This window comes from Manis javanica, chromosome 10 (assembly GCF_040802235.1).
Source record: "Manis javanica isolate MJ-LG chromosome 10, MJ_LKY, whole genome shotgun sequence".
NCBI lineage: Eukaryota > Metazoa > Chordata > Mammalia > Pholidota > Manidae > Manis > Manis javanica.
In genome coordinates, this window is record NC_133165.1 from 102480177 (window position 1) to 102508012 (window position 27836).

At 48.1% G+C, this 27836-nt stretch overlaps 2 protein-coding genes across 13 annotated transcripts in view; one reads left to right on the forward strand and one right to left on the reverse strand.

The window, feature by feature from the left end:
* STAB2 (stabilin 2) overlaps window positions 1-21649 on the forward strand; it is a 142480-nt gene extending 120831 nt beyond the window's left edge. For 3 of the 7 annotated variants that reach the window (XM_073213728.1, XM_073213727.1, XM_073213729.1), the window contains exons 57-70: window positions 616-765; window positions 2475-2579; window positions 3800-3907; window positions 6052-6245; window positions 7298-7439; window positions 9650-9783; window positions 11350-11515; window positions 11661-11767; window positions 13430-13549; window positions 14442-14582; window positions 15824-15931; window positions 16824-16952; window positions 18020-18136; window positions 20719-21648. In XM_073213728.1, the coding sequence (XP_073069829.1) occupies window positions 616-765; window positions 2475-2579; window positions 3800-3907; window positions 6052-6245; window positions 7298-7439; window positions 9650-9783; window positions 11350-11515; window positions 11661-11767; window positions 13430-13549; window positions 14442-14582; window positions 15824-15931; window positions 16824-16952; window positions 18020-18136; window positions 20719-20766 (1769 nt within the window). In that variant the 3' untranslated portion in view covers window positions 20767-21648. Of the gene's footprint in view, window positions 1-615; window positions 766-2474; window positions 2580-3799; window positions 3908-6051; window positions 6246-7297; window positions 7440-9649; window positions 9784-11349; window positions 11516-11660; window positions 11768-13429; window positions 13550-14441; window positions 14583-15823; window positions 15932-16823; window positions 16953-18019; window positions 18137-20718 lie in introns of those variants that run through there. The other 4 variants (XM_073213726.1, XM_073213730.1, XM_073213731.1 and 1 more) reach the window with 3 other exon arrangements.
* NT5DC3 (5'-nucleotidase domain containing 3) overlaps window positions 7460-27836 on the reverse strand; it is a 69851-nt gene continuing 49474 nt past the window's right edge. For 3 of the 6 annotated variants that reach the window (XM_037007117.2, XM_037007120.2, XM_017657317.3), the window contains one exon: window positions 23173-27592. In XM_037007117.2, the coding sequence (XP_036863012.2) occupies window positions 27340-27592 (253 nt within the window). In that variant the 3' untranslated portion in view covers window positions 23173-27339. Of the gene's footprint in view, window positions 7484-23172; window positions 27593-27836 lie in introns of those variants that run through there. The other 3 variants (XM_037007119.2, XM_073213733.1, XM_037007118.2) reach the window with 3 other exon arrangements.

Consider the following 27836-nt stretch of genomic DNA (forward strand, 5'->3'; position numbering starts at 1 on the left):
CCCACAGTGTGTCTCCAGAAGCTGTGGTATTAACTACCATGCATACTCGCTCAGTGTAGACCCACTGAGGAAATCCTGGGTTGGGAGTCCACGCAGACACCCAGCCTCCATTCCCCATCACTAACGTGTGGCCCATTCACAAAAACCAGTGCCATCCCTTGTTTTTGTTCAGTGCTTTTTATTTTCAAAGTGCTCTCGGGTACAGCACCTCATCTGATCCTCAGTCACAGTGTGGGTGAGGTCAGGTGGGCACTGTATCACTCGTGTCCTCACCATCGTCATCTTCATCCAGAGCTAAGAGATCGGATGCTTGGAGCAGTTCAGCCCAGATCTGCTCAAATCCCGATCTCCTGACCCCTCAGTACAGTGCAGGGTACAGTATATTACCCTGCCAAGGTCAAATCCTATCAGACACATTTAAGCTCAGGTCCCATAAGCCAGAGGCTTGCCCTAAACATCCAGTGACACTGTGAGTGTGTCCCCAGGGCCATCAGACCATCGAGCTGATGAAGGTCAAACACATCGCTGAAGACAGGTTTAACAGCGCATTAAAAGGAGCTGAGCTGCTCCAGATCTGGGGAGACTGTTGAGTCACTGCTGATTTATGTCTTCCAGCCTGCCCAGGAGGAGCAGACACCCCATGTAATAACCGGGGTGTCTGCCTGGATCAGTACTCGGCCACAGGAGAATGTAAATGCAACACCGGCTTCAACGGTACAGCATGTGAGCTCTGCTGGCCGGGGAGATTCGGGCCTGATTGTCAACGTACGTACACCCGCTCCCCTGTGCTTTAGCAGTTGTTCAGGTGGGTGCCCCCATCCTCATGCACGCTCTGCCTGACCTGGGAGCAGCCTTCCTCCCCTCTCTCCCAGCCTCCCACTTCCCATTAGCCTGCCCTTCTATGCTTTTGCCCTCCTGGGATGTACTCCGAGTTCCCATCCACTGAAAGGGCCTCCTCTCTAGAAGTGAAACTCACATTCCCTGCGGTCGCCAAGAAAAGCTGTGACCAGACAACATTCATTTATTCAATCATTCAACCAACATGTGTTTACTGTGTCCTTATGAATATTGATAGCCAGTGTTTATGGAGTGCCTGCCACGTGCCAGGCAGATCTGTTTTACCACTTAATCTTCACAACAACCTTTGAGGTAGGTACTATTATTATCCCCACTTAGGAGATGAGGAAACTGAGGCACACAGAGGCTAAGTGACTTGCTCAAGCCCAGGAATTGTTTGAAATTGTAGGGACACAGTGGTGCAGGGATGGGGAAAAGTCCCAGTTCCCAAGGAATGTTTATCCAAAGGGAGGAAACATAACAATGGCAGAAACAAAAATAAAAAGAAGCAGGTAAGAGGGACAGAAAAGGTGAAGACGCACTATTTTAGAAGAAATCCAACATAGGGAATATCTGAGTAGAGACCTAAGGGAGGTGAGGCCAGGCCCAGGGGTACCATCAGCACCAACCAAATTTTCAGGATTGCAAAAGTGTTCTGTAACTCTACCCTCAGAAATGGCAGCCTCGAGCCACATGTGGCTATTGAGCACTCAACATGTATAACTGAGAACTGATTTTTTATATTAATTAGTTTAAGTTGAAATAGCCATGTGGGGCAAGTGGCTGTTGTACTGGACAGTGCAGCCTAGAGGAATGGTCTTCCTGGAAGAGAGATAAGCAAGTGCAAAGGCCCTGAGGCAGAAGTGAACTTGGCATGCCAGCAAAGAGGCCAGGGTGGCTGAGCAGAGTGGGAAAAGAAGAGGAACAGAAAGAAAATGAAGCGTGGAGGTCACTAAGGGCCAGGTAACATAGTTGCCTGCGGGCCAGAGGCAGGTCTTCAGCATCTATTCTCGTGTGATGGGCGGCTAGTGGAGGACTGAACAGAGTGTCCGGAGCAGATTAGAAAGGATCACTACAGCTGCCCCCTGGAGAACATGATGTAGGAGAGCAAGAGCAGAAGCAGGGCCAACTCTGGGGGCGTTGTGACAATCTAGGTGAGATCTAGGGTTGCCGTGGACTAAGGTGGTGGTACTGGAGGTGGCAGGCAGCAGGAGAATTGGCACACACCTTGGAAATCTACTGTTAAATAGATTTCTCTGTTAGGAGGCCCCAGTAAGATTCTCTCTCCTTTCTATTCTGTTAACAAAACCCACGACACCCTCTGCTTGTGTGTTTATAACACTCACCATATTTATGATCACATGTTCAATAGCCAGTTACTCCTAGACTGTAAACTCCATGAGAACAGTGACCTCATTCATGTCTTACGTTTTCCATGGTGACCTCATTGTCTAGCAGGGTCTGCCCCACGATAACCGCTGAATGAGTTCTTTTGAATATTTGAATGAATGAATAAGTATGGCATAAGCATGGTGCCCACCATACCGACAACACAGCCAACAGGGGGTAGGTGAGCAGGCTGACTGGATTTCAATCCCTGATCCCCATGACTGATCGCGCTCCAACTTGCTTTACAGCCTGTGGCTGCTCGGACCATGGACAGTGCGACGACGGGATTACAGGCTCCGGGCAGTGCCTGTGTGAAACGGGGTGGACAGGTCACTTCTGTGACAGTCAGACAGGTCGGTCAGGGGAGTGGCCAGCTGCCGTCCGTACCACACACCAGCAGGCCCTGTCCAGAGTGCCCAGCTGGGGTTGCAGCTCTGCAACATCTGGGAAAAACCAACAAAGCAGGTCTTCCCTTTTCCGTGGGGAGAAGATGACTTGGCTTTGTATCCCCAGACCTCAGGAGGTTTGGTTACTTGAAGGAAAACTAGATCAAAAGATTTAACTCAAACCCATGAAGCCAGATTGCAAACCTGTCTGATCATCAAAGGACCGCTTCTAGCAAAGAATCCAGGATTGGGCAGAATGGCCCCTGGGGATGGTGGTCCTGGGCCCAGATGCATACGGACACAGAGCTGCAGTGGTTTCATAGAAACACTCAGCTCTTTGGGGTCCAGGATCTGACCCCTGATTCTGCTACTTACTAGACAGATGGCCTTAGATAACCCACCCTCTCTGAGCCTTGATGCCCTCACTGCACCTTGGCAAGGGGAGGGTTATTGCCTGGGTCAGAGATCATGCTTTTGAAGTGCCTGGTGCCTGTGGGCGCTCAGACATGGTGCTGCCATTCTCATTGCCAGTCATATCATCGTTGCCATAATCTGGATCTTTACAGAGCAGTCAGTTTTCTAAGGCCTCCCTTACACCCAATACCCTGTGTTCTGGTGGAAGCTCTGAGGTGAAGTTTCACTATCACTGCATCTTCCTTGAAGTTCCAGAATTCCAGCCCTCAGCTCTCCCCACCCCCTCCTCCTGCCCTCGCCACCCCCTGGCTTCACTCTGCCTGCGGGCACGGCAGCCCCATCCACCAAAGCCCCAGACCTCTCCCAGGCTAGTGGTGCCCTCAGAAGGCTGTGAGAATTCTCCACTAGTTTAGCCATCTCCTTCTAGAAACCCATGCCCTTAGGGCCAATGAGCTAATCTGCCAAATTCACCCTTACTGGCTAGGTATAAAGTTGAATTGGTTGCTCCAAAGGTAACATACTTGCATTTAAGTCCAGAACACATTGCAGAGATCTCAATAGACAGGAGTAATTCTGAAATCTCAGATTCTCCAGGCTGGTGGTGGGGGGTGGGAGTGGCGGGGGGAACCTTAGCAAATCACTCCATCCTCCCACTGTAAGAGGGCCCTTTTGAAACACAGTGGCGGGCCAGGGAGTCTTGGGGGAATGCCTCAGGTGGGTCCCAACTCTTCACACCGTGGGTGCAGCATGAGTGGTGGCCTCTTCCTCTGCAGCTTTGCCCCCAGTGTGCACGCCTCCTTGTTCTGCTGATGCCACCTGTAAGGATAACAACACGTGCGAGTGTAACCTGAACTACGAAGGGGACGGGATAACGTGCACAGGTAGGTGCCGTGTGTGTGTGAGCTAGCAGAGTGCTGCAGGAGCAGAGCAGGGCTTGCTCAGAGACCTGGGCTCCATCCTGGCCTTTCTACTTCCTGCCTGGGCCACCTGGGCAGTACTTACCCTTTCTGCAACTCAGTGTCCTTAATGGGCTTACAAATGTCTGACCTGCCCTCCTCCCAATTTTTCAAATGGCTTTGCAAAGCGTGATGTATTTTATTTCATAGCGCTTTTGTTACTCTACATATAATCCAGCCTTACTTCAAAGAATTCAGAAAATACACTACAGTATTTTAAAAAAACAAGTTAAACCTACCCATCCTCTCACCACTTGATGAGAACCAGTCTGAATATTGCAATGTCTGTCTTTAGTAGTTAAGTAATAGATTCAGCCACAGAGACCCAAATGAACAGTGGCATAAACAAGACAGATGCTTAGATGTTTATATTTATCTCATATAATAGTTTGGATGGAGACATCCAACTAACATAAGGTTTTGCTCTGAAAGGTCACCTAGACGGCCGTCCATCTTGCTGCTCTGCCATCACTCACTTGCGGGGCCTGAGATGGCCACTACCATAAGCCCATCCCAGGCAGCAGGGTGGAGGAAAGGAGGGACCCACCTAGAAATTTCTAAAATCCTTGTCTGCTCCCATCCCCTCGGCTGGAACTTCATCGTCTGTCACATTTAGCTGCAAGGAAGCCTGGGAAATGTAGTCTTAGTTGGGCAACCATGAGCTCAGAAAAAAATTTATTACTATAGAAAAAGGAGATGATAGGTTTTGGGGAAAGCTGCCAGTCTCAGCCACATATACTTTCTCTTTCATGAAGAAATATTTATATAGAGATATATACTTTCTGTACAGAAATGAGATCTTGCTATACCTGCTGTTTTGTAATTTGCTACAAGACAGTCCAGAAGTGGGTCAGTGCTCAACAATGGCAGGAAAAACCCAGCTTCTGTCTTTCTGCTCTGCCATCCTTAGAGTGGGGCCTTTTGTTCTCGTGTTCATTCTCTTGAGATCTCAAGTGGCTGCCTCAACTCCAGGCAAAAAGGCAGGCAAGAGAGATCAGATAGCTTTCCAGCTACTCCCAAGACTAGAGCTAATCTATCATTGGGTTGAAATTTGGGGGATTATAAAACAAAGGTCCTCAGAAGCACAACACTGTGGGGAAGGCAGAAGCTTTGGAGTCAACCTGGGTATTAATCCCAGCCTCTTTGTCAGATCAAACTCTCAAAAGAGTTTCAGTTTGTTTATCTGTAGAATGGGGGTATGTAGGGGAAATAGAAGTTTTCACTCAGAATCTCCAGAATCCCCTACCTGGCCTTTGTCCATTTACATGCCAAATGGATGTTTACCACTACAGAGCCTCCAGTTGATCTGGGGCAAGGGGTGGAGAAAAAACAGCCATTCTCTCCTCCCCTCCATTCCTGGTAAATAATTGGTCTGGCATTTGCCAGTCATCAAGGACCCCCCCATGGAGTTCCTCCCGGAAAGGGTGGACTGGGGAGGGGAGCACAGGCTCGGCCACGGGGTATTGCTGGAGCAAGTGAACCTGAGCAAGCTGGGAGAAATAAAACCCCTTAATCCAACCTGTCCTTTCCCTTGCCTTACTTTGGTTTCACCGGATTCAAGGGTCCCCCTTACTCCCGGAGCTACAGGGTACAATGCCTCAGTAGGTGTTTAATTGTGTACTAACACCACACACACACACACACACACACACACACACACAACTGTCCTAACATTAAAAACCCAAACTCATTCAGAAAACTACAATGCCTCACTAGGTGTTTAATTGTGCACTAACAACACACACACACACACACACACACACACACACACACACACACACACACAACTGTCCTAACATTAAAAACCCAAACTCATTCAGAAAACTACTAGCAAAATGGAGCCTAGAGGTGTGTGACAAAGGGAGGCAGAGGTGGACCGATGTTAACAGGCCTGGCCTATGAGCGCATTAGCCACAGAATACACGTGTTTGCAAAGCCTAGCGCAGAGGCCCCAGGGCAGAGAAGGCACCACCACACTGAGGCCCACTCACTCCCCCGGCACCTCCGGTCCTGGGAAGCACCAGTGACAGACAGTCGTTAACTGTGCCCTCTGTCCTCTGCTCTTGCAGTTGTGGATTTCTGCAAACAGAACAACGGCGGGTGCGCGAAGGTCGCCAAGTGCTCTCAGAAGGGCACGAAGGTCTCCTGCAGCTGTCCAAAGGGCTACCTTGGGGATGGCCACAGCTGCATCGAGATGAACCCCTGTGCAGACGGCTTCAACGGCGGGTGTCATGAGCATGCCACCTGCAAGATGACTGGCCCAGTGAGTCCCTCTTCCAGGGAAATTTGGGAGCAACTGCATATTCCTTGCTCAGCCTTGTTTCCCCAGTAGGCTACCATTTGGCCTCTTCCTGAACTTCCTTCCCTCCTCAGTCTGTGTCTTGTTCAGTTGGCAGGCCAAATGCAAGGTGGTACCCTAAGCAGAGAAGGACATCAGTGGGAAAACTGGTGAAGTCCACATGAAGTCTATTGTTTAGTTAATAATAATGCACCAACATTGCTTTGTTAGTTCTGACAAAGGTGCTATAGTTACAGAAGATGTCACCATAGGGGACACTGGGTAAGAGCACATGGAAGCTCTCTCTGCTGCCTTTGCAACTTTTCTATAAATCTAAAATGATTCAAGATAAAAAACCTTATTAAAACAAAAGAAGTCGGTAGAAGTGTCAGGAAAAGCAGGTTTGGGCACTCGCTCAGGTCTCCGCAGAATGGAATCGGTGCCCTGCAGCCTCTTTGTCTGTTGGGAAGAGAAGATGGTGGGAGATGATGTCTGTTATGGTTATAAATGTGCACTTAAGAGTCAGACAGCCTTTGAGCCTTAGCTGCCGGACTTAGAGCTGTGTCCTGGGGCTGGCTACCAATCTCTCTGTAACTCATCTGCCTCACTTGCAAAGTGGGCCTAATAATAATGCAGACCTCATAAGACTGTGGTGGAGATTAAATGAGATCACTCACTGATTCAACAAGTGGTCATCAAGCACCTACTTTGTGCTGTTATATAGGTGCCAGTGATGTAGCAATAAAAAAGCTTACACATGAGTAGAGGGAGGAGGCAATGCTCAGGGCAGAAACAAATGCACGAGATACTTTCAGAGAGTGCTGAACATCAGGGTAAGTTGGGTGATGTGATAGAGGAACTGGGAGAGCTGAGATGTAAAGGATGACATTTCATCATAAGACATGGCAGTCACTTAATTCCCACTGAGCCGGAGACACATATGTTCTTGGTCCTTCAGAGCATCTCCTGTGCCAGATGGTGGCCCACAGAGCATATGGGGGGCCTGGGGGCTTTTATCTTTTCCACTCTTCCCACAGGGCAAGCACAAGTGTGACTGTAAAAGTCATTACGTGGGAGATGGGCGGAACTGTGAGCCGGAGCAGCTGCCCATAGACCGCTGCTTGCAGGACAACGGGCAGTGCCACGCTGACGCCGACTGTGCCGACCTCCATTTCCAGGGTCAGTGTGGTTAACTGCCTGGTCCTCTGGCCTGGGGGAGGAACCTGTGCAAGAGCAAAAGGAAAACAATGAAACACCAGGACCCAGCAGCCTGTGCACTGCCCGGATCCAGGGCCCAGAGGCAGTGGGTGGGCCTCTGTAGTTGAAGGCATGGAGTAAGCTCGACTGGGACTCTGAGCCTTTAGAACCAGCAGGGAGCCCAACTCATCCATCATGAATTTTCCTGATACTTGCTTCCCCCAATTTGCTTTGTAATCCCTGGACTGTTGCTTGCAGTTGACTCTGAGGAGCATAGTTTAGGGTTTAACTAACAAAGAGGAGGCACCTGCACATGCAGAAGCAATTGCTTAGCAATTGTTCTGGTAATAATACATTGATTGGCAAATATCCCATTTTCTTCCAAGGATGATTTGAATGGCTTGTAATAAACCCACAGGCACAATGAAGTAAGAACTATAATACACAATAAAGTAAAGAGCCACACAGAAGTGCAGAGGTGCGGGGGTAGGGCATCCTGACCCCACAAACACAGCTCTGAGCCAGGGCAAGGAGAGACTTCAGTGGTTCAGAAAAGCAATTCAGGGCACAACAGGCCAATATTCAGATATGTCTGAATGGGTTGGGTTTGTTTTACAGATATGGTCATTTTATTGAGGCAGTTTTTATACATCTCAGTACCTACTGGCTTATACCTCTTACGTACTATCGTAATCCACTCAGGCTGCTACAACGGAGTACCACAGACTGGGGGGCTTATAAACAGCAGGCATTTATTTCTCACAGTTCTGGGTGCTGGGAATCAGAAACCAGGGTGCCTGCATGGTGGGGTTCTACTGGGAACCCTCTTCTCATTGTGTCCTCACATGGCGGAAGGGGCAAGGTTGCTCCCTGGGGTCCCTTTATAAGGGCTGTGCTCATTTATGGGAGCTCTACCCTCATGACCTAATTACCTCCCACAGGCCTGCCTATTCATACAATCACAGGGCCCAGAGTGGGGCAACCCAATGCTGCCTCTGCAGCAATCAGCTTGGCCGTGTGTCTCAAGAACCTAAAACAATTCATATAGACACTCAGTAGCTCCATTTCAAGGAACCCATCCTAAGGAAACAGTCTAAAAATTGAATAAAAATAAATAGAGCTACCCAGCATTATCATAAATGTTAGAAGTAACATATATCAAACAGTAAAGGATGATCAAATATACGGTCACACATGCACTGAGATGCACTATTGCACACTGTGTTGTCTTGACAAGGAGACAAGGAAGAACTTCTTTCCATCCTTCCCCAAGCTGTCTGTCTCGGTAAGTGTTTGCATTTAGGTATGGCTGACAAGATCATACAACCCACGTAATGCACTGATACTTGCAATTGGAGCATAGTTTAGGGTTTAACTAACAAAGAGGAGGCACTGGGTTATGGCCAAAAAGGAAAATCTTTAACACAGCCTTTTTGGTACAGAAAGAATCTTTTTCTTGGTATTTGATAATGATGAACTTGACAAAGTAAAAATATGACTTGTTCTTGGAAATTCCTTCAGTCTTTGCATTCGAGTGTCTAAAATGATATCAGCTATAAAAAAATGATAAACATCTTTGAGTATCTTAGGAGAAAACTGGCTATAAAATTTTTTCAAGGTATAGTAGTGATCAGAAAATACAGAGCCCTCTGCAGAAACTCACTTTAATGTATTTTTTTCATGGCTTTAAATTCCCATAAATTTTCAATTGTAACTATCAAAGGATAATCATGTGGCTAGAGAAAGTTTTTACTTTTGGAAAATAATCATGACAATGTTATTTTAAAAGATTTCTAAAACCATATATGCAGTACGTGGCCACATCTGCATTATCTATGACACACAAATGACTAGGAAATCAGATTGGAAAAATGTGAAATTACATCAAAATGAAAAGTTTTAAAAAATAAAAATTCTGGAAAAAAGAACACCAAACTATTAGCTGTGGAGTAATGATCATTTCCAAGGAGTAGAATTACAGGTGATCTTTGTTTAGTTCTTTTCTTACTTTTCTGTATTGCCCAGATTTCTACAAAAAAAAAAAAACATATTATTTTTATAATTAGAAAAGAAAGAAATATTTTAAATGGTGTTCTTCCTCATAACTCGAAGGGAAACGGTTTCCCAAGGCACCCTGGGATATGGCTGGCCCGCCAGGCTGACCTGGATGATTCCTCCTCTCCCCCTTCTAGATACCACCGCCGGAGTGTTCCATCTGCGCTCCCCGCTGGGCCAGTACAAGCTGACCTTCGATAAAGCCAGAGAGGCTTGTGCCAGTGAAGCTGCAACCATAGCAACGTACAACCAGCTCTCCTACGCCCAGAAGGTGGGCCCCCAGCGAGCGCACACTGTACAGGCAGGGTCTGCAGGGGAGGACGAACGGCCTTCTCTCAGCACAGGGGGACAGGCTGTTTCCTTCACGCAGGCAGTGCAGGGCACCCCTGAGGCAACCCTGATTGGTCACGTCCCTTGGGTGGCTCCTGTGGGTCAGGCACTGTGGGTGCTTTCCTGCCAATATTGTCCCTCCTTCCTCACCTCTGGAGGCAGGTGTCACTGTTGCCATTTTACAGGTAGGGCACCCAAGGGACTGGAAGGTTAACTACTGTGTCCAGTGTCACCCAGCCAAGAAGTGGCAGATCCTGTATTCAAATGTAGCCCTGATTTCAAAAGCCGAATCTCAGTCATGACATTCAGCCACCAGGGCAGAGGGTCAGACAGGGAGTGCATACGTCACAGATAGAAACCGGAGAGATTAATAATCCCAAGCCCAGGATCTCCCTGAACACACAAAGTAATCAAGTTTCTCTGGAGTTGCTGGAGCTCTCCGGAGGGGCCGTGAAGGCAGTAAACGGCATTGCCCAGCTCTTAGCCAGCCAGATAGGAAATGGAGCTCCGGCCAGGGCTAATCTCTTGGCCTCTAAAACCAGAAGCTCTGCCTGCTGGAAAGGCTAGCCCCTTGGAGTTACCTGCCGGTGACTGCTCACTGGAAGTAGAGGAGGTGACTGCCTACATGGCATGATTTTAGGGCCCTCCCTCCAACCTCCTCCACTACCAAATCTCTCTACCTTTCTTCAGACCTGACAATTCTCTACCAAGAAACACGGCCTTTGGTGCCAGGACCCAGCACCTTGGCGGGTCTAAATTTTGGCTCTCCTGCTTGAAGGTTATGTGGCCTTAACTAAGCCATTGAAACCTCTGCACGTTTGTATAAGGACTGAAGGTAATATGACACAATGACTGGCACATAGTTGGAACTCCGTTTTTAAAATTAAGAGCTCTGGGGTACACTGCTTGGTTTGAATCTCAGCTCTGCTACCTGTTGGCTGTATGACTTTGAATAAGTTACTGAACTCCTCTTAACCTGTTTCCTCCATTACATGATAGGGATTTTCTAAAGCTCCTACCTTATAGAGTTGATGTGAGGGTTAAAGGTGTTGACATATGAAAATCCCTTGCAACAAAACCTGGTCCAGATAGGCTCTCAACAAGTATCATGATGCTGCTGATGGTGATGGTAATGATGAGGACAGTGCTTTGTGATGAGATGGTGGTGTGATGATTTAGAGTCCCACCCACCCGTATGCAGCAGAATCTGCACCCAGAGGTAAATGGCTGATAGAAAATCCTTTCTCAAGGACAGACAGAAGAGAAATGAGTATGAGAGCCTTGGGCATCTACCAGAAAGAGAGGGCACTACTGTCATCCATCCAGTAGCCCAATCAACAGAACTTCGTGAGCACCTGTGAATGCGCCACATACAGGTGTACAGTAGTCAAAATAAGCCATAGCCTGAGACTCCATGGAATTTGTAGTCTGATGGGGGAATCAGACACTAACCAAAAGACAAATATGAAATTTCATCTGACCCATGGCCACATCTGTGTCCCTGCAGGCCAGGTATCACCTCTGCTCCGCAGGCTGGCTGGAGGGTGGGCGGGTTGCCTACCCCACAGCCTACGCCTCCCAGAACTGTGGCTCTGGCGTGGTTGGGATAATAGACTATGGGACAAGAAACAACAAGAGCGAAATGTGGGATGTCTTCTGCTACCGGATGAAAGGTAACTGCCCCAGCTACACTGCAGACTCCAGGCCAGGCAGTGGCTCAGCAATCCTCAGCCGGGCCAGCCAATCGCCGAGGGTGAGCAGGAGCCGTGCCGGCCCCTGCCTCACTGGAGTGGGACCCCATGTGCTCCTGCCTTCCAGATGTGAACTGCACCTGCAAGGTGGGCTACGTGGGAGATGGCCTCTCGTGCAGCGGGAATCTGTTGCAGGTCCTGATGTCTTTCCCCTCACTCAGAAACTTCCTGATGGTACGTACCCTCTCTGCATGTTTTCGCCTCAGAGAAGGAGGGCTTGCTTCAAAGCAGTAATTAGCGAGGTGAGTCCTTGAAGAAGCCAAAGGCTCACAGTCCTGGTTAACAGCATGGGCACTGAACCACATGGGCTGAATATGAAGCTTAGGTTTGCCACTTACTTGTTGCTGTACCTGAAGTTACTTTCCTCGCTGGGCCTCAGTTTCCTCATTTGTGGAAAGGAGATGATGATAGCATCAACCTCATAAGATTACTGTGATAATAAACTGACTTAATGTTTGTAAAGCACTCATACCTGTAGCCAGCACATGGAAAATGCTATCCTGGTGTTACCTAGCGTCATTATCCCTTTTTGCAGCTAGAGCAGCGTAAGTGTCTGGTCTCAGACATGAGATGCTCTTTTGTCTCAGCTTAAGTGTCTGGTCTTAGAATGAGATGCTCTGGACAGAGTGGGTCACAGCTCAGCCTGCCTGGTGATCACTCAGTGAACTAAGTTAGTTAGCGAGTCACTTCTGCTATTATTCTCAGTTTGTCAATAAACAGACAGGTTTAGCAAGGTCAAGGACAGAGCCAAGGAAAGGGGACTGAGCATATGGACAGGGCTTGCAGGATCAAGGCAGAAGTTTGACCAAGGACCCCATAATGGTGAATTTTTGGCCACAGGCCAAAGGTGCCCATCTAACTGGTCTAAAAATCAGGGATACTAAAGATAAACACTGAAGCTAATGTTTCTTCTGTGTGAGAGCTTGGCTTATGACAGCATTTCAGAGAAAAGATAGTGTCAGAACAAAACTCCCCAGCTGTGTACCCTTCAGCAAATCAGTTAACCACTCTAGGTATCAGTTGTCCTGCCCACACAGTGACAAAGCTGAACTGGATGACGTGACTTCTTAAAATTTGTTCAGTATTCATTGAGCACTTACTACATGTTTGAGCTAGACAAACAAAATAAACAACAAACCAATAAATAGTACTAAATGCTAGAAGGTGATGTATACTATGGGGGAGAAGTAGAGCAGGGGAGTAGGGTGGGGAGGGAAAGGGGTACTGCAAAGTCCCCATTCTGCAGCGTGATGAGGGAAGGCCTTAGTGAGCGTGACATTTGAGGCAAGTGTGAACAGTCGAGAGGGAGTTAGCCATGCATATTTGGGGGAGGAACTTTCCAGGCAGAGAGAACAGCCAGGCCCAGGATGGAAGGCAAGAGTGTGCCAGACAAGGTTAAGGAACAGCGAGGAAGCCAGCATGGCCGGACCAGAGTGAGTGACCGAGGCCTGCTGGACGTGAAGTCAGAGGAGCAACAGTGTCCGGGCATCATGAGCCATTGTAAGGACTCTGAAGAAGGTGGGGCCATTGCAGGGTTTTGACAAGAGGAGACTCAAGATCTGACTTAACATTTCAAAGGACTGTGTGGGCTGCCCTGTTGAGAATGGTCTGTGATGTAGCTGTGACTTAAGACGGTAGGATTCTCTGAGGAAAGGAAAAGTGCTCCCAAGATTCTCCCAAGGGGCAGTCGGCAGAAACAACAGACGAGTGACAGACTGAGCAGGGTCTAATCAGGAATGTTCCCAGATTGGCAACGGACGCCCTGAGACCTTCTCCATCAGCCCAGTCCTCAGACACCAGGGCTGGCCCGTCTGATTACTTCTTTCCTCTCTCCAGGAAGTGCTGGCTTATTCCAACAGCTCAGCCAGAGGCCAGGCATTTCTGAAACACCTGACTGACCTGTCAATCCGCAGTACCCTCTTTGCACCACAGAACAGTGGGCTGGGGGAAAACGAGGCAAGTTGAGTCCCTGGTGTCTGTGCTTCAGCCTAGTGCTTCTAGACCTTATCAGTAATCCACCACAATGATGCTACGTCACAAATCACCCCAGACCTCAGTGGCTGCACATTTGCTTAGCTCACACATCTGCAGATCAGCTGGCAGGTCCTCTGGTCTCAGCCAGGCATGCTCATGTGTCTGAGAGGGGCTGGCTGTCAGTTGATCTAGGCTGGCCTGTCTGGGGCTCTGCTCCACAGGGCTGTCATCCTTCAGCAGGCTAGCCGGGGCTTGTTCTTCCAGCGATGGTAGGAAGTGGTGAGAGTACTGCCAGGGCTTATCAAGCAAGCTCTTGTTTGGTCCCATTTGCTAACATGCCACTGGCCCAAGAGGTCACTTGACTGAACCCAAAGTCAGAGTGGGAAGCCCTTCAGAGTTACATGGCAAAGGGCAAGATACAGGTGGAGTGAAGGAGCTACAGATGCAGTCAATCTACCACACCAACCTTCTTCACATCGTGGCACACAGAACAATTGGCATTATTTATTCTGCCCACCCACAGAGGGCTCACCTGCAGGCTCTGACAGTCCCAAGCCCTACCACACCCAAGAGCAAGGAGTAATATCTCTACCTACTTGTTACCCACTCAAGACCCATTCTCTTTAGGACACCAGTGGGAAGCTCTGCTTAGATCATAAAGACGACTTTCAATGCCACTACCTAGCAATACTGAGCTTCTGGCAGAGTCCAGACCACCAAAAGCCCAAGAAAAACTTGACATTTCCTGATCTCCACATTGAGGCAGAAAACCAAGCCCACAGGAAGTGGCTTTTTTTCTGTGTCTTCCTTATTGAAACACACAGATGTTGCTTAGCCTCTAAAGACCATTCTTGTGTTTCCCCTTTCCCCTCAGACGCTGCCTGGACGGGACATTGAGCACCACCTTGCCAATGTCAGCATCTTTTTTTACAATGACCTCGTCAACGGTACCATCCTGCAAACCAGGCTGGGAGGCCAACTGCTCATCACCTCCAGCCAGGACCAGAGCCAACTGGTATGAAAACTCTTCTGGGCTTATTGGGAGAACAAGATAAAAAAGACAAAACTCCTAGCATACTGTAGGTGCTTAGTGGATGGCAGCTATTACAATGGGAAAGTAAACTGTATAGATGCGGTTAGGGATGGTCTACGACACCTACCACAGCACACTGACTGTTAGGCAGCCCCTACCCCTTGGGAAACAAGCCATTGGTGACCACCAACCCCAGAAGCTAGGAATAAATGAGGAACTCTTAACGAAACCATGTTAAAGCTGTCTGATTCTCTCCCTGATTTGTTTCTATCAGACTGTCAGTCTGTCCCAGGCATTAACATGTGAGCACTGAAGTCAGATGACCGTAGTAGGAAAAGCAGTCCTGCCATTTGCTAGCTGTGGGAACCTCAAGTTGTCCAACTTCTCTGTGTCCCAATTTCTGCATCTGAAAAATGGGGACAATGGTGTAGATAACACTCACGATGTTGGTGGTGATGGTGGCGGTGGTTGTGATACTAGATGTGGTGGCAGTAATGACAGCCGTGATGATTATGATGTCAAATCATAGGATCTTGTGCAGATTCGGTGATTCAAACCTTGTGATATGGAAGAAAAGGGCTTAATCTGCATCCAGTGCTAAATGAGTATTATTTTTTCATTTTTCCCTGATAAAGTATTTCTTTTATTGAAGATCAGTAGTTTAGACCAGTGTTTCTCGAGCTTTGACATGCATCTGAGTCACCTGGAGACTGGTGACAATGCAGACCTAAGTCTGCAGGTGGAGCGCAGGGCCCATGCTGCATTCATAATGAACTCGCAGGTGATGCCCTCACAACCAACAAATCACACTTTAATTAGCAAAGGATTAGATCCCTTAAAAGTCCCTTTTCTAACAACTCTGTGTGATGTTCACAGCAAAGGAACTGGGGTCCGGAAGCATGGGACTGACCCCTTACTACCTGGGTGATCTTGGACATTTCCTTCCGAACTCTCATCTGTTAGACAAGCGGGCTGGGCAGAATGACCCTCGAGGTTCTTTGCAGCTCTGCCAATGCTTGTTGGCACCAGGGCAGCTAACGTGTTCTGAGCTACCTGGATGGTGAGCAGGAGTCCTGTGCTGCTTATCGGTGGAGAGAGGCCTGAAACTCAGGGTCCAGGACCTCAGGGGGGCTGAATGACTTCCTCCCGTGGAGGGGCTGCCCACGTGGGGAGAAAGATCCTGATGGTCACAGCCCTCCCTCGCCCGCTTCTCGTTCCCCTAGGAGACCAGGTTTGTCGATGGAAGAGCCATTCTGCAGTGGGACATCTTCGCCTCCAATGGGATCATACATGTCATTTCCGGGCCTTTAAAAGCACCCCCCACCCCGAGGGTAAGTACCCAGGGCTCCTGGCGAGGCGCCAGGAGGAGCCATGGGATCTGCTCCCCAAGAGGCAAACTGTGCTGGCAGCCGCATCCAGCCCCGTCCTCTGGAGGCCGGAGGGGCATCCCTCTCCCATGGCAGCTGGCCTTGGGATGGTGGCCCTGGTTCATCCGTCCCCCATTCCAGTGCATCAGCAACACAACACCTGTCACCATCAATACTTGTTGAGTGAAAGTGGCAGGATGGGCCAATAGAGAAACCACTGGAAGGGGACTGTGGAATCCTGAGCTCTAGACCAGCCTCTCCACTCACTAGCTGTGCCGTCTTGGACAAGCCCCAGAACATCTCTGCGCCCCATTTTCTCATCTGCAAAACAGAGGTCATAACTCTCCACCCCACCCCCAGTTCTTGGGACGACTTTGAGTCAATAAATCGAATTAGGCTGATCCCTGGCACTTAGTACATGCCATACAAGAGTTGGTTGGTTGGTGTTAGCATTCTGTTTCCTACAAGTCTGATGGAGAGGCAGGCACAGCTCGCTGCTGGGAAGTCCCATGGCAAAGTGACTACGAGTATAAGCTCCAAAGCCAGGCTTGCTGTCGAAGCCACCTCTGTCACTCACCGGCTGTGTGATACTGGGCAAGTGCTTAACCCTTTGTGTCCCAGTCCCTTCCATATGGAAATGGAAACAGTAATAACTGTCCCTATTTCTTCAGGCTATTATAGGTTTGAATAGACCCTGGCAGTAGGAAGGGCTAGATACATGTTAACTGTTTTATCATTATTTCCTAATGGGCTCCAAGATGTATCAAGTCAACGAGAGAGGGGTGGGCTCCAGAAAGCAGACTTCTTTCGGGATGCACCCAGTTTTGAGCACGGCCCCCTCCCTTTCTGCGGTCAGGCTGCGGCGCACACTGGCTTGGGGACCGGGCTCTTCTTTGCCATCACCCTGGTCGTGGGAGTCACCGCTTTGGGTGCATACTCTTACTTTCGGCTAAACCGGAGAATAATTGGCTTCCAACGATTTGAGGTAAGAGAGAGAAGAAAGGGAACATGGTGACGAAATCCAGTCCCTACCTCTGGGTTACTTCCACTCATGGGCTGCTCCAGGGAGCTCGCCTGGGAGTTGGGTGCCTGGCACACGCTTCCTGCCGCTGGCTGGGGTCTCTGCCCCTCGAGGAGCAGCAGGGGCCACTCAGAGCGCCTCTTCCTGGCTGAGTCGGGGCTTTGGTGAGGAGGTAATGGGATGCCAGGAGCACAAGCCCTCTGAGCCTCCAGGCCAGGGGCCTGGCTTGGAGGCCAAGTCACCAAAGGCCAGGATTCATGAGACAAGCGCCCATCACGACTGGCTTGAGCTTCAAGGCTGAGGCTGAGGGTGGAGGACAGGGTCGGAGACCTGCCCAGGGAGGCCCCACGCTGTGGCCAGTGAAACACATTTTGCCCTATTTGAACTGCTAAGCCCACATTTAGGTCAGTGGGTCATGGCTGACTGTGGGTGACCCCAGGAACCAGGCTAGACAGCAGCTAAACACCCTCCCTTCTACTCCTTTCTACTCACTCCCTGGCCCACCCTCTCCCCTGTTGCGTCCTCCAGACATGCCTGTAAAGACCACACAGGGCCCCCAGGCAGCATCCACCTGCTTTTAGCAGATATCCAGCCTATTTACAAACTCCAGGGACAAATCTCCAAAACATCATTTCTAGCAAAGTGTACATGCTGCATGAGTCCTTTAAGTTCAAGGGCAGGCAAAACCACTCCAGGGTGACTGAGGTCAGAACAGTGATTACCCTGGGTGGGACTGGGTACTGGGGGATCAGGGGCAGGCGAGCCCTTCCAGTGGGAGTGAGAATACTCCCTATGATGACTTGGGTGGTGGTCACACCTGGGTGGACATATGAAGAAGTCGCTGAGTTACACACTTAAGATTGGTGCACATTGTTATATATAAAATCAGATCCCAATAAAGGACTGTTACAAAGAGAAGTGACCCGGAGGTGACAACGGGGAGGGTGTGGCTTGCTTTACTTGCCAGCTTGGAGATGCTTCTGCCTTGGGGACATCCCAGCTCTCAGCCCTGTGCTTGTCTTCCTGAGCAGTCGGAAGAGGATATCCACGTCGCAGCTCTTGGCAAGCCGCAGCCTGAGAATATCTCGAACCCCATGTATGAGAGCGCAACCTCAGCTCCCTCCGACCCTTCCTACAACTCCGTCTCGGTGAGTTTGTATTTTTATCTGCGAACAGGCTCAGTCTGGGTGCAGGGGAATGAAGTCTTTCAGCAAATCACGGTGGAAAGATTCACACCAAGGAAAGCTCACTTCCAGAACAAGCCCCAAAGGTGGGGCACTGCAAGCTGAGGGAAGTGATTCTTCAGTGCCCCTGGGTTCTTTGGGGTGGAGGACAGAAGCCTCCAACAATTACAGGCAGTAAGGGAGAACCAGAGGTTGCCCACCTCAACCTCATGACCAGTGAGCGGTGAGATGTCACAAGCAGAAATCCGAGCGGAATTCTAACACGAACATTTATGAGGTAGCTGGTTCAAAGAAAGACCTCAGAATGTAAAAGGGTATTTTCCTTCAGTTATACTTTATACTTACATTGCTGTTCATGATTGTCCTGCCTGTTGTCAGAGCCACTTCTTGTTTTGGAGCTGCACTTCCTTGGTTAGGTCCTAGTTTTACCCAGGAGTGCACATTCTGCTGGTCTTCCAGGAAAGGACCGTTTTTTTCTAGATTAGTGATCCTTGAGCTTATTTAGACGGGGTCTCCAGTGACTTCAGTGAGGGGGACCCCATGGCAGGCTGCCCTGTTCACAAGGAATGTGGAAGGTACACCCGGCCTGTAGTCTCCTACCAGATCTGGACTGAGAAGCTAAGGATAAAACTTAATTGTTCCTTTTACATAAGCTAAGAAAAAATTGATAGTGTGCTGAGCATCTTTCTGTCCCTCAGCGAGCCGATGGCATTACTCAGATCCAGGGAACTAACTTGAATCTTAGCTGCTGATCTCGACCCCTTGAGCAACAGTAGCCCAAGCCAGGGAGCTGTTCTAATTGTTTTGTGCGTGTATTTATGCTGTTCCTCCAGGACTACACATAGTTGTTGACTTGCTGGAAGTTGGCACCAAAACATTAAAAAAAAAAAAACATTTTATTGCCCTACTTTTAAGCTTGTATATTACAATAGATGTTATTCTTCTGCAGTGAACCTAACATAAATATGTTGTGTTCTTATGCCCATGGTAGCAGATTTATTTGCCATAGATTAAAAAATGACCGGATCATAAATCCTATTTAGTTTTTTAATCAAATGCATGCAAAATTTTGTCATCCTTACTGCAAGGGTAAGTTCAGCTAATTTGTGTTTATTAATGAATAATTGATTTCTGTAGGCATTGTTATGTTAAAATCAACATCATTTCAAAGCAAGGGGAAAAGGTTATACACTCTCTGTGGCTTTTCAGCTGTCTGTCCTTCAGCTGTCTGCACCATGCATGATTTACCAGAGGCAGGAGAGTACCCTAGATGCAGAAGTCAGCTAAACCTTTCTAATCAGACCAGGTGGCAAAAATGTCCCAATAACAGGACCCTAAGCCTAGGATATCATCCCAAAAAGTGATGTGCTATATCCCGAACCATTTACATTGAAGGGTGGGGGAAGTGCCTATTCACTATTTGTAGCCTATCCAGATATCTTGAACACATCCATTATGCTAATTAACAAAGCTTCCGTGCAGATCAGAGCTAAAGACAGCAGAAGGCTTGGGGCAGCTGCCTATGGCTTCTCATTAGACTTTCAGATGCTCAAGAGCCACCTGTGGTTCAAGATGAATTTTCAGCCTGAAAAGAGTTTTGTAATCCTATTTATAGCCACCTTTTGCGGAGTGCTTATACCTTCCTGAATGTAGTACCTACCTTAATTTTCACGCGTTCCCATGAGGTAGGTATTACTATGACCCTTTTTAGATGAGCAAACCATAGCAGAGTGGAAATGATGTACACAGGACACACAAGCCTCAGGCAATAGCGATTATTCTCCGGAGCAGGGGCGCTGGCTGCCATGAGACCCTACCTCCCAGCAAAAGCCAGCAGCATGGACAAACGCTCCCACCGCACCTGTGTGCAGCAGGCCCCGGAGGAAGAATCGTGTTTTAGGCTGGAGGGAAGGAAAAAGTTTTCAGTCCTCTTAAGAGTCCCTGGCTGGGTCTGAAAAGTAAACTGACAAAGACAGATTCACAGGAGAAATGCGTACAAATTTGACTGAGTATTTACGTGCACCTGGGAGCCTTCACAAGCAAATGGGGACCCAAAGAAGTGGCCAGGGCAGGAAGCATCACACCTTTAAGACAAAGAAACAGTACATTTGTCAAGAACTGACAAGACTAGAGGTTTGGGCGAGGGGTAATAAGTGGTGAAGAGGTAACTAGGCAGAGAAGGGTTAATTTAACAGCCTTGCTTTGTGCAGGTTTCCTGGCCCTGAATGCCTCCTCTTGGGTGATAAGACTGTCTTCTTTCCTCTGGCCCCGGGAGGGCACCTTTCACCAAAGAACTGTATGACCCATTTCAGGGAAGAAGGGCAAAGCAGGGGAGGTCAGAGTGACCTGCCTGCTTCTGCTGTTCCTTAAAAATGTCATCAGCTTAAGAGATTTAATATACCAATGTGCCATATTTTAGGGTAGAGTGTCCTGAACCCTTCAAGGCCTCAGTCCAGTGGCCAAAAGAAACACTCAACCTGGGAGGAGTCCACAAGCAGAAGGCCCGGAGCCCTCTCTGGAGTGTTCCTTGGACCTCTCTTTTCCAGGACTCCGAAGACCAGCTGGAGATCAGTGACCCCCTGGGGGCGCTGTGAGGTCCAGACCTGCTGCAGCTGGCCACCGCTCATGGCCACGGCCACGGAGCCTCCTCAGAAAGGCTGTCAACTGTGAATCCTCAGCACCAGTTGCCTTTTGGGAATGTAAGGTCCTCCAACATTTTAAAGTCTGGAAGCACTCAAGCTGTGTACCTCATCTCTGGGTAATCTGGGGACTTCCTTTGTTTCTGTGGGTGAGGGACCGTGTTAAGTCCACCTACCAACCCAGGGGGACTTCTCCCTTGTCTGACCCTCCACTGTCCTTCCTTCGTACCGTCAGATAACACGTATTACATTCTACCCAACACTGTAGTAACTGTGACCTCATTTCCCTGTTAGACTGTAAGCTCCCAGGGCAGGCACTGCCTTATTCATCTTTGTATCACAGTACCTGGCACAGTGTCTAGCACATGAAACGTGCTCAATAAATGTTTATGGAACAGAAATAAAGTCAACAGAATAAATCTAGTGTTTTGGGAAACAAAAATACTGTTTGTCACAGACCAGGTCAAACTTTGAATATAAAATCCACTTATCAAGGCCAATTAGGGCCTTTTCAGAGAGCCAACATCTGCCTTATAATTCTTCTTTCGTAATTGTTTTGCTTGTTTAGATGTTTAAGAAGATATGACAGCTACTATGAGATGTCACTTTGTACCCAGGAGGATGGCCGTAATCCAAAAGACAGATAATCACAAGTATTACAGAAACAGTCAGAACCCTCAGACACTGCTGGTGGGAATGTAAAATGGGGCGGCCACTGCATACAAGTTTGGGATTCTTCAAAAAGTTAAACATGGAGTTCCCATATGATCCAAAAATTCTACTCCTAAGCATACAGCCAAGAGAAATAAAACTTGTCCACATAAAAACTTAATAGATGTTCATAGTAGCATTATTCATACTAGCCAGAAAGTAGAAACTCAAATGCCCATCAACCTCTGAATGGATAACCAAATTATGGTACATCCATCCATCCAATGAAATGTCCTCCCGCCCTAAAAGGGAACTAAGTACTGACACATGCTACAACATGATGAACCTGGAGTGAAAGAAGCCTGCCACAAAAGACCACATATTTTATTATTTCATTTATGTGAAATTTCCAGAACAGGCACATTAATAGAGTCAGACAGTAAATTGGTGGTTGCCGGGGACTTTGGAGAGGAATGGGATTAACTGCTAAGAGGTATGAGGTTTCTTTCTGGGGATGATAAAAATCTAGAATTTTACAGCGGTGGTGTGTAGGCTTGAGACAGTTCTTCTGTGTGCAGGGCTCTCCCATACAGTGCAGGATGTCTACCAACCAGGTCCCTGCCATCAGAAAGCCAGCAGTGCCCTCCCCATCACTTGACAACGAAGCACGTTCTAACCCACCCACCCCACTTTTCCAAACTGCCCCTGGCAGGTAGTACTGGGCAGGCTTGGGAACCAGCTGGGGACAGAGAAGTGAAAGGCTGGGCAAATCAGGTCTCCTACTCTGCTTCCTGGTGCCCTCATGGCCCAAATAATTTTGTTCCACATTACCAGGGCTTCTGCTGCATCAAGTCCAAAATTCTGGAAGCCCCAGAACGTCATGTAAGCTTTTTCACAACTCCAAGACAGGGAAGAAGTCCCAGTTTCAGGCAAAGGAACAGTACATCAGCTTCTCTAGGGTGACATGCCATGATGGGAACAATGCCGCATTTCCAGGAAATCCCTCCCGGAAAGAATGTGGACCAGATCCCTAGTGAGTCCACCAACACCACCATCACAACCACAAATAGGCAAGTGACTAACAGGAAAAACAGCAGGCCGTCCATGGAGTCATGGGAAGAGTGCACAAGACTCAGGCCCTGGTACAATGAAAGTCGAGGATATTTAGGTATTTAAATTTAACAGCTCAAGGGTGTTTAAATGCACACATGCATGCACATACACACACACACACCACACACACTTACATAGTTTAAAAAAACAAACAAGGTCTTCAAAATATTTATCCAAAACCCAGTAGTGATTTGACTACATGTCATTCTCTCCTAATTGAGTACTATTCAGTATTTTCTTCCCTTGTAACACTGCTTCCAGTTTCCAGCTTCCCTGGTAATTTGCAGACAAACATGTGGATCACCAGCTTCCTGTTTGCAAGGAGGGACTGTCTGTCAGAGAATGAAATTCCACATGGGTTACCCGCTGCCCACCTAAGGCACGTTCACACCAATTTTCCACCTGTGTCTTAATGACACAGCCTTCAACTCTGAAAACAAGTGAGAGTGCATGGCTGGGGTGACGGGCCAAGGGGAGAGAGGAACGCACCCCACATCTGCCACTCCTCGCACGGATGTACTTTCTTAGATACATTAGAATTTGCTATGGCTTTGCCACTAACGTAAGCCCACAAAAAAACAGACCTACAGTAAACTAGACAATGCAATTCAAACTTTTATTTGGCAATGAGTTCAATATCATATAACATAAAATTAACATTTACAATAAATGGCAAATTCACATTCAGAATAAATAATGAACCTGCATGCTTTGCATTTTTTGTGCCTCCCATCAGAGAGGCACAATCTGTCATTCTATTAAATAATCAGAACCCAGTTTCCTAAGTCAGAGTTGAAGCCTGCAAGATTCAAAAAAGTGAGAAGCACTGTTGCAGGCTGTGCTCCTGGGAAGCAGATGCAAGATGGGCAGCCCCATGCAGGCCATTTGAGGAAAGTGTTCATGCGATCAACATCTGGGATGGAAGGAGAGAAACGCAAAAGGAAGGAAGCAGGGCTGGCAGGCAGGAGTGGGGTGGCAGTGCAGACACAGAGAGGTCCCAGGGGGCCAGGCAGGGGGTGCTCCAGGAGGGAGCGTGACCTCATCCAAGGCAGGGCTTCTCTGAAGGGGAATCTCCCAGAGGATTGACAGTAAGACTGTGGCTCGCCCTGCAGCTGGGAGAATAAACCCTCGATCCCAAAGGATATTCTGGGCAGCCAAGCGCATCCTTCCCACTAGTGGCACAATCACAGCCTAGGGCAACAAGAGGTACATTCACCAGTGCCTGAGCCTGACAGCTGTGTCACACACAACAGTTATGCCAGGTTCTGGAAACACAGTACTTGACTACTGACCATATAAATAAATAGGCCCAGAGAAGAGTTCATTCTTGGGGGAACATTCTTACAGGAATATGGTGCTCGTACCTATGGGACTGCCTTCTGCTAGTTGCACACACTAGAAACTTGTCCCCCTGCATGCATTCAAAGATACCAACACAACCCGTTACAGAAGGGGCCAGCATACTATGGCCCAAAGGCCAAATCCAGGCCACAGACTGCTTTTTGTAAATCAAGCTGTAATGGAACACAGCCGTGCCCATTCCGAGCAGTGGTGACAGAAAGTGACCTGCAAAGCCCAGAGTATTTACTCTCTGGCCCTTTACAGAAAAAGTTTGGGGAACCCTTCATTAGAGAAACTTCATTTCCTTTCCTTTCCTTAAACCACTAGGGTTGGTTAAGGGTTGGCTGAACTTAGAGCCAAGCTCTCAAATGCTAATGAAAGAAAAAAAAAAGGAAATCAGTATTAAGAAGGCAAAACATAGGCTCTCTAAGTAGTTGAATAGAGCAATCAAGGAACCCTGCCTCTAGCCAAATTTAGTCTTAGAGCATTCTAGACAAGGATCCCCAAGTGGGTCTTTGGCAACAAATGAGCATTTGGCATAGTGGAATCCAATTCCAATATTTAGCACACTCAACTGCTTCAAAAGCCTTTTGGGAGGAAGAGGGAGGGAAAGCCATTTGGTTCGCCCAAACTAAATTAGCTAGGAAAAAAGATTACTTTTCATTTCTCCTTTGCAATAATCCAATGCATTCAAAGCAACTAGTAATTTAGTATGAGATGAACCAAATCAGTAACAGGTGGTTTATGTTTACATGGCATTTAATGGTACAGCAAAAAAATGGAGCTGAAGAGAATTTTTTTTAAAAGAGGCTGTTAGGAGGAAAGTGGGAGCTCTACAACAAACTCCTAAAATACTTTAAAAGCCAAGTTTCCTTTATAAAAGCCACTCTGGAAAAACCAGTTATGCAGGTCCCCTCCCAGGCAACCTGCTACAGGTACCAGGAGCCTGGCTGAACTGTCACCTGCTGGCATGGACTGCCCGGAACTATGAATTTTTGTTCACAAAGTTTTTACAAAGTCATTCTAACCAAGACTAAAAACAGAAAATATTATTCAATGTGCAAACTAATTTTATTCTGGTTGCTTTCCAAATTGATTTTTAAATGGGAGAAAGTAGGCTCACGTCCCTTGTCCCAATATGCTTTCATTCATGTGCACACCAGAGAACGGGAAGGAAGAGAACGCACGGTGCGGTGAGTCAAATCCCAGTTGAGCTGTGACAGTGACAAGTTAAAATCTACCTTGACTGAGCACAGACGAAGACAATGCCTTTGTCCCTCATATGGAGATGGCTGTCCTGACACTTGGCGGCCCTGCTAGGACAGATGCCAGACTTCTGCCACGTGGTAGATCTCACATGAACTGCCATGTTCAACAGCATTGAGAATGAAACCCTAATTAGTAATAAGTTGCAAAATTCATTATTCATACCCAGAAAATGTATTTCTGCCCCAAAGGCTTGGGTCACCTAACTTGGACAGCCATGCAAACGTGTTTTAAAAATAGTTTTATCTCATTCTGGAGTAAACCAAACAACCTGTAAGCTAGCACCAAGGAGACAGCCAATGAATATCTAGATGACTCAATAAAAACAAAGAAAAAATTTTTCAGCAATACCTACTCCCTCAACTCAGCTTCTCCAAGCAGAAACCATGAGCCAAGAGTGCCAGCACATCCTTTAAAGACCTTAACACCAAGCAGATCTGGCCAGCCCCCTGCACCCGCTAAGCACCAGTCTCCCCGCCCATATGCTCTGGTGCTTAAAACACACAGGAGCTAACAAACAGCAAACCATATGCCTACCCCATTCTGAAAAAAGAAATGGAGTCCTGTGTTTATAACAATATTCAGAAGGGTAAAAGAGGGCCTGATTGGGTCTGCTGGGTCTAAAGGGCCACCTTCGTATAGTAAAATACAACAAAAAATCCCCTTACAAGCGGCATTACAAAGGATGCTACATTGCACCTTCAAGTTGTGCGTTTTGGCAGGTAGCCCACGGAATGTCAAGCTAGCATTTCATCGGTACCTGGTTCTGAAAAACTTCTTAAAATAAAATGCTAAATAAGCAAGCACTCTCCACAAGCTTCCTTCCCATGTCTGCCATTCTTCAGGCTTAAGGATTTATGTCACTTGCATTGTCCTAGGAAACAAGAATACTCGGTTACCTGGATCATTCTTTTTCTCTTAGCTTCCATGCCCTTTATCCTCTCCCATCTTAAAGACACCCAAAGAAGACCACCCCAACTTCCAGCCTAACTGCCACATGAACATGGCAGGGAAGGCGTCCCAGGGGAGGCGAGGACTGGAGAGGGCTGAGCAGGGAGGCTCCGCCTCCCCCAGTGCTGAATTCAGCACCTCCCCTCCGCTGACAATCCACCAGAGGCAGGCACCTGCAAGTCGCCCTCCACACAAGGACGGCTTCCGGAAATGTGTATGTTTCCATGAGACACCAACACAACCTAGCAGGGCTCATGGCATAGCATCTCTTTATAAGGAAATTATTTTTCCTGTTTCATTATCTTCTGCCACGTAGCACACTTAACCAACACTTAGATGGCATGTTCAGGTGCAATGAATGAACTCCTGGGAGACCCACCACAAAGGTTCTTCTGACCTGCCCATTTCTCACAGCCCTATTGTGCAGTCTGTTCTGCTAGCTGGAAATTTAACCACAGCTCTTCTCTCCTCGCCCTGCTCCTCTGGGGAAGGAGTGAACCCGCCCATCACTTGTGGTTCATTTGTCTTCCTCAGCAGGGGGTAGTATGCACAGGAAGGGGACACTGCGGCCAACCAAGGACTTGAACTTCTCTGGTTCCTTCTCACATGACTTTCCAGGGAGGCTGTCTTCTTCCAAGTGATGCCCCAGAATGCCAAAGCCCGGGTACCAAAGGATCTGGGAGTGGGCTGCTCCTGGGGGATCATCTCTGCTACTGACGGTCATGTCACACTGCTGGAGAGCTCACTAACTCCGGCCCGGCGGCTTTTCACTAGCAGTTATTGCTGAGTAACATATGCCCCTGCTGTTCCCAGTGCGTGCCTGTGGCTGCTCAGCACATTCTCCATGAAGAGTCGAGTTTCAGGGCTTCACCTGCTGGCTACAAACATGGCACAACAAGTCTCACTTACCGGAGAAAACTGGCCCCAGTTACAGTACCTGGGTAAACAAAAAGCCTAATCAAGGTGTCAGATGAAGTTGGTCATTCAACCCAACAGTGCAGGAAACATGAAGGCAGGACTGGTGGGCTGCTAGCTTCTGTCCCAACAACCTGGGGAGTATTCTCCACAAGGTACAAACAAGTATCAAAAGGCATGTTTGCATCTCCTCCAAAAGCAACATGCACGTCCACACAAAGCCAAGCCCACCATGTCCACCCACCCAGGAGCCATCACTGTTGCTGATGTCTTCCTCAGGCAGGTACCTGGTTATTTGGCCTGGACCTCCTGCAGGAGAGGGAGTCGGAAGGTGGGGGGCCGGTCAGCCCATGCGGGAAGCTCATGCTGCAGTGGAGTCCTCCTGGGGTAGAACGTGTGGCTGACATCATAGTTCAGGAGGCAGCTCAGGGACGCCATATAGATGTCAGCAAATCGTGACAGGCGCCTCAGGAAGTAGGTGGGGTTCTGGTCTGTGCGGAACAAGCTTCCAAACTGGGCGTTGAAGAAATTTTTGGTCATTTCTCTGAAGAAGCAAGAAAAGAGCAAAACAACAGAGAATGATTCGTAGAAGTCTGTTTTTAAGTTACTGAAATCAGTATCACTTAATTTGTATAGAACTCCTTGGAGAGGGAAATTAGCCAAAGGCAGCCCCAACTGCGATCACATTTTTCACAAGGCCACCAGAGAGAACAGTGCTCAAGGCCCCAGTTTCAATGTGCAAAGCCTCTTAATACAAGCACTCCATTTTCCAAACCAAAGCAGGGGAT